Source organism: Sceloporus undulatus, chromosome 1, assembly GCF_019175285.1.
Source record: "Sceloporus undulatus isolate JIND9_A2432 ecotype Alabama chromosome 1, SceUnd_v1.1, whole genome shotgun sequence".
In the NCBI taxonomy this organism is placed as follows: Eukaryota; Metazoa; Chordata; class Lepidosauria; order Squamata; family Phrynosomatidae; genus Sceloporus; species Sceloporus undulatus.
Window position 1 is genome coordinate 352,115,857 of NC_056522.1, and position 6,000 is coordinate 352,121,856.

The window sequence follows — 6,000 nt, forward strand, 5'->3', positions numbered from 1 at the left end:
AGGAGCACATGAATACATCTTTTAGGAATGTGGCACCCTCCTTCAACTTTGGGCTTCCACTAAAACATTTAGCTTCATTTCAGAAGTTTCCAAACATCTCTGTACAGATGCAGAATAAACACAAAGGCTACACCTGCACTGCAAAAATAATCCAGTTTGCACTACTTTAACTGCCTTTGCTCAGTGCTATAGAATTCTGGGAACTGTAGTTTGCTGTGACATCAGAGCTCTCTGACAGATAAGGCTAAATGTCTCACAAAACTACAGTTCACAGAATTCCATAGCATTGAGCCATGGCAGTTAAAGTGGTGTCAAACCTGATTATTTCTGCAGTGTGGATACAGCCAGAGACAACAAAGAATTTATTTTCACCAGAAAGGAAGAACAGGCATTTGTAAATGTCTGAAACTGTTTTGAACAAGGCAGGAGAAAGTAAACTAATTTGACATTAGGAACAGCAAAAGTAATATATAACAATTTCTCACCATTTCAAAGCCGCACAAGGTTGGTTTGCTGAACTGGAAGAAAATAAGATAATAAAATGAAATGTAATAATGTGAAGAAAATTTCTCCTCACATTTCTCACAAAGTAATTTTAGACATATGTTACTTTACACAACCACTTACTACATCTTCTTGATCTTGAGATGCTCCACTGTACATTATACCTAGTCATTATGATTAGTAAAATAATAGTATTTTAAATCATGCATATGCCTCATCATTGTGGCAGTCATCAAACACTATATCCACTGAGCACCATATATGTAAGGAATCCAGCTGCTTGAATTGATTTGTAATGCAGAAGTAGTCACATTCTTTCACACTCAACCAATCTTTCTGTCCTACAAATCATGTCTGAGTCTGAACTCTCTCTGTAAAGTCTTTCTTCCTACTTAACAATTAGAGCTTAGAATAAAGTTGGGGAAGCTTTGTCCTCCAGATATTATAGATTTCAACTCCCATATTGAGGGATTATGAGCTCTAGACCAAAATAACCAAAGGTCCCCCATTCCTGGATTAGCCAGTGGGTGTGGCTAATCTGCAGTTTGAATGTCACAAGTGACACTTGCAGATAGGTGAAGGATTTAGGGATCTAGCTTCAGCACAGAGTTGGACCTGCATCTCTGTCTGCCTTTAGTTCTGTAATGCTGCTGACTTCCCAGCTCCATACAATGAACCAAAAATAAATATTATGGCATGAAGGCCTATATGTGTACTCTACCGTATAACAGAATTGTTGGAATCTTAAAGGGGTCATGAAGACTGGCAGCTTGGCGCAGCATCTGACTAGTGTCGGTCAGCACCTGATCGGTACAGGGCCACAGCAACGGCCCAGGCCCTGTCTTGATCCAGACCATCATCACAGTCTCCAACCCAGCCACCATCAGGAGTAGCATTTTGCTGCTCCTTTTTGTGCTGGCTCTTCTGGGTTTGAGCACTCTTGGCATACTCCCCATGCAGCTTCCAACCACTTTCAGGGCATGTGTCATGTGCACACCCCATCCCTGAAGCGTCTGGAAGCCACTTTTTCCTGCCTGTCTGTATTAGGCCAACCTTTGTATGCCGATACTCACTGGCAGATAGATGTTCTAGGAGTTCAGGCACAAGATTTCATGGTATCTTCCTATTTGTTAAATGAAGTAGGAGGGTATCAAGACTGGGGATGAGGGCATGTGAGACGCCAGAGAACAAGGGAAGATTACATGATGCAGGAAGAGAGCAGGTGTGGACAAATCTACAAAACATGCATTTGTCCATACCCACTTTCTTCTTGCATCATGTAGTCTTCCCTTGTTCTCTGGCATCTCACCTGCCCTCACTCTCAATCTTGATATCCTCCCTAATACATGAATGACATGTGAGAAGAGGTTTTTCTCCATGCGATGCTCCAACTTTCTTTCATGGAGTGGAGTGGACTGGTGAACTGTTCAGCATAGTTCATTAATGATTGTGCTTTAGAGTTCCACTACTGTCTCTCACATTTCCCAGCAAGAGCAATTAGAAAAGTTAAATACGATTTATGACACATTAGCCAAATGTGTAGTGGACTGAGTTCTGGACTAGCACTCTGGGAGACTAAGGTTTAAATCCCTGCATAGCCATGGAAACCCACTGTAAACCCACTCAATTTTAGGGTAAAGTTAAGTGTAAGCCAAGGGCTGATAATAACTTCATTGAATTACTTGGCCAGTGGCAATTCACTGTTTTGTTTTTGTTGTTGTAGTCTTTTCTAACTTATGGTGACCCTATCACAGGGTTTTCTTGACAAGAGATATTTAGAGGGAATTTGCCTCCCTCTGAGGCTGCAAGAGTATGAGAGGGGTTAAAATCTAGTTTGGACAACAAACTTTGCACAACTCCCACCAACCAGGATCAGGATCAGGTTATGAACAACCAGGAATTAAGCCATCTCCCCCACCTGTAGGACCCTCAAGCACTCCTAACAACACTTCGGCTTGTGAGTAAGTCCCACCAGTTGGACTTATTTCTGTGTAGGAACATAGAAAATCATTCAGTTCATAAACAGTGCAATTTCCTATGTTCCTACATGGAAGTAAGTCCAACTAGTGGGACTTGCTCACAGGTAAGAGGGCAAAGGATTACAGGCTTATCAAAGATGACGAAATTCCTTTGGACCCAGCAGGAAATAGATTCAAAGAAACATGGGACCAGGTTGTAATTTTTACTGGATTGGGGCCAATAGGTTTACAACCTAGCTCTTCTAATCTGTAGAGGTTTTTTTATCTTGTTAATCTTGAGCAGAAGTCACATGGGTAACTTTAAATGTCATGGACTAAACTTAATGAGGGGTTATTTAATTCTTCTGGAGTAAGGGAATCCAGTGAGAGAGCCACCCAATGTGAATGCAAGGAGGCAGTAAAACTGACAAGAAAACAAGAAGGGCTATTTATATGGATATGGATACACAAATTTATGTATATCTGCATGCATACTGGGAAGATTTTTTAAAAAGCACAGCCGGTGCAGTCATGTGATCTAAAATAATCCATTTAACACAGAGACATGGTAGAAATACCTCTTTTCTCCAATGTGACTTTGGGTGGGTGAAATGTATGGTTTTCAAGTCCAATTTCAAAAGCTTTTAAACCTTCCTACTGCCTTTCTCCACTAGGATAAAAAGGGATAATTGGAGCTTCACTTACTGTAGTATATGGAAGTGCAGTATAACTTCAGAACCTTTATAGTGGAATTTCTAGTATACATTTGCACCAATGTTGTATCTTTTTATTTAGGGCTTTAAGATTTAATCCAAATGTTGCCATGTTACTGAGCAACACAGGCAGAAAAATCCTGCAATCAAGTCTTGCGCAGGCAACTCATTGGACACATTGAACTTTTGGCACGGTACATATGTATGAAATTTAATACTGTCAAGATGATGGGCCCACTGTAATTTTGTGTCATGTTGATAAACATATGTTGTTGTGTGCAACCCTAAATTAAGTCTATCATGAGGTTTTCTTGCAAGATTTGTTTAGAGAGGGTTTGCCATTGCAAGGAGAGACTAAGAGAACGTCACTTTCCCAATGTCACCCAGTGGGTTTCAATGGCTGAACAGGGATCTGAATCCTGATCTTCATAGTCCTAGTCTAACACCCTAACCACTATACCAAACTGGCTCTTTGCTAAAGTGTAATGAGACTTAAGTTGTGATTGTATTTGCTATATTCAATTATAGATGGTCCCACAGAATCCAGAAAGAGAGATGCCAACACTCTCATTTTTCTTTTATTTTGTGTGTGTGCACACACACGAAAAAAAATCACAATAAAAAGAAGAAAAGGAAGAGCAAAACCTGTAGTCTCTCTCAACACCAGGAAAAGACATCCCAAGTTTTGTGTTGTTGTCTGCCTCCAAGTTGTTTCTGACTTATGGACAACCCATTGTAAGATTTTCTAAGGCTGAGAGTGTGTGACTTGCCCAAGGTCATGCAGTGGGTTTCCATGGCTGACTGGGGAACTGAACCCTGATCTCCAGAGTTGTAATTTCAACACTCAAACCACTGCCCCATACTGATTCTTTAACCCAAGTTTACTGTATGATTATTAATAATTTCAATACAGTCATCCCTCTACATTCACTAGGGTTAGAGGCACAGGACTCCCATGAATGTAGAAAACTTCAGATAACAAAAACACTATGTTTTTCCCTGAGAGAACACCTCTCTGGGAATCTCTAGGTCCTCCAGTACAACTCTGTGGTATACATTGACCATAGAATTGCTCTGGAGGAGCTACAAATGCTTAGTGGAGTGTTCTCTCTAGGAATCTCTAGGTCCTTCAGTTCGACCTTTGGTTAAAGTTGACTATAGAGTTGCGCTGGGGGAACTACATATTCTTAGAGAGAACATATTAATAAAATCCATGAATAATCAAATCCACAAAAGTCAAAGCTGCAGATGTGGAGGGATGAGTGTATTTCCTTTTACAGTTTCTCTATTAATAATTTATGTAACACCAGGGAAGATGTTGGTATATTCAGAGACATATTTACGTACTTTCAGCATCTGTCCTGTTGTATAACGCAGATCTGCACTAATAAATAATCCCAATGTAGTAAGTATTATCAGACGAGTATTTATTAGAATTAGATCCACGAGTGCAAGACCACTGCAATCTATGAGAAAGAAAAAGCACAATGAAAAATCTTAGCATAGATTTTTCTTGGCCAGCAATGAGGGACAGCTCTTTAGAGCCCAAGGTTTGGAATTCTAACATTACCCACCCCTCACTCCATGCATTACCTATGATAGGACAGGCTATTTTTAAAAAAAGAATAGGAATAGTCTAATTGAAGCATTGAAAAGAAGAAGTAATTACCATCATCTAGGACAGCACAAATGGTGCTTGTCATATTATGCCACAATGTATCTCGAGTAATAAATCCAGTGTAAGTGATTCCTATAATTACTCCTATAAAGAAAAAAGTAGATGTTTAGATATGGGGCTTTGGTTATCCATGTAGGGGGTAATGCAACATCCCAACCACTGGTTCTATGATTCTGTGACATTTAATGATGTACAGTAATGTACTATACTTACCTGTTACTCCAGTGGTATAAATTGCACCTAATATTCCTGCATCACTGGCACAGGGACTTTTTGTTAATGTGGTATTTATTATCTGATTCAATGAAGAAGTAATATCCACTGGTGTACCAAGTTTCCAAATCCACTGAAGAATAGGCTCTGTAAAATTAGAAAACACCAGTAAGTCAGGAATCTTGGTTTATCATTATGTACAAATATGGCAACTGTTACTCAATTATGTTGTTTTATTTTTTCTAGCAACAATATGAGGTTCATGAGGTTCCCTAAGCACATGTTTCTGAAATGTACTTAAACACATATGAACCATTTAAAGAATTGCTTTCAAGCATGAAGTGTAGGTGAAGGGGAAAATGCATACCACCTAATCTCCAGTTAGTATAAATCAGTTGTTTATGAAGGTCCCCAGAGAAGTCTTAGCACAATGCCTCCCCAGAGGGGCCTCCTTTACACTGGGCCTCCATGGGGACTGGTACTAATATTCTTCAGCATAATCTCATGGTTGCAGCAATCATGAGACTTGGGGCAAAATCTGGCAAGATCTCACCCCAGATCTTGGCCAGATCTCATGAGAACATGAGAATCTAGTCTCCTTATGATATTTCTCTGACACAACTGAACCCTGCCCCACTTCGTGAAGAAAGCAAGCATCTGACAGAAAGTATCATGATCTTTTTTTATATATTAAAACAGAAAATAAATTTACAATCTTAATCTTATGTGACACAACATGAAAATGACACAAATATACTGGGAGGAAGGTGTGCCTTGGAGCCACCCCTTCCAAAGCCGGATTGTACCACCACAACAGCATGTCACAACCCTAATTCGCCTTGAAGCTGGCCAAAAAAGGAGAGGCAAAGAGGCTTTTCTGGCCCTGCCACATGCTCGGGGTGGCTTCCTGGTGCTCCGGTGGCATGCAGCATGT

General features: G+C 40.1%; 1 protein-coding gene across 1 annotated transcript in view; it reads right to left on the bottom strand.

The window, feature by feature from the left end:
- The window catches only part of CATSPERB (cation channel sperm associated auxiliary subunit beta), a 61,114-nt gene extending 56,020 nt beyond the window's left edge, over positions 1-5,094 (bottom strand). Inside the window, exons 1-4 of the mRNA XM_042438664.1 lie at positions 5,067-5,094; positions 4,845-4,937; positions 4,523-4,641; positions 486-518 (exon numbers count right to left, since the gene is read on the bottom strand). Of these exons, the coding sequence (XP_042294598.1) occupies positions 486-518; positions 4,523-4,641; positions 4,845-4,878 (186 nt within the window). The 5' untranslated portion in view covers positions 4,879-4,937; positions 5,067-5,094. The remainder of the gene's footprint in view (positions 1-485; positions 519-4,522; positions 4,642-4,844; positions 4,938-5,066) is intronic.
- Between the last annotated feature and the right edge of the window lie 906 nt (positions 5,095-6,000).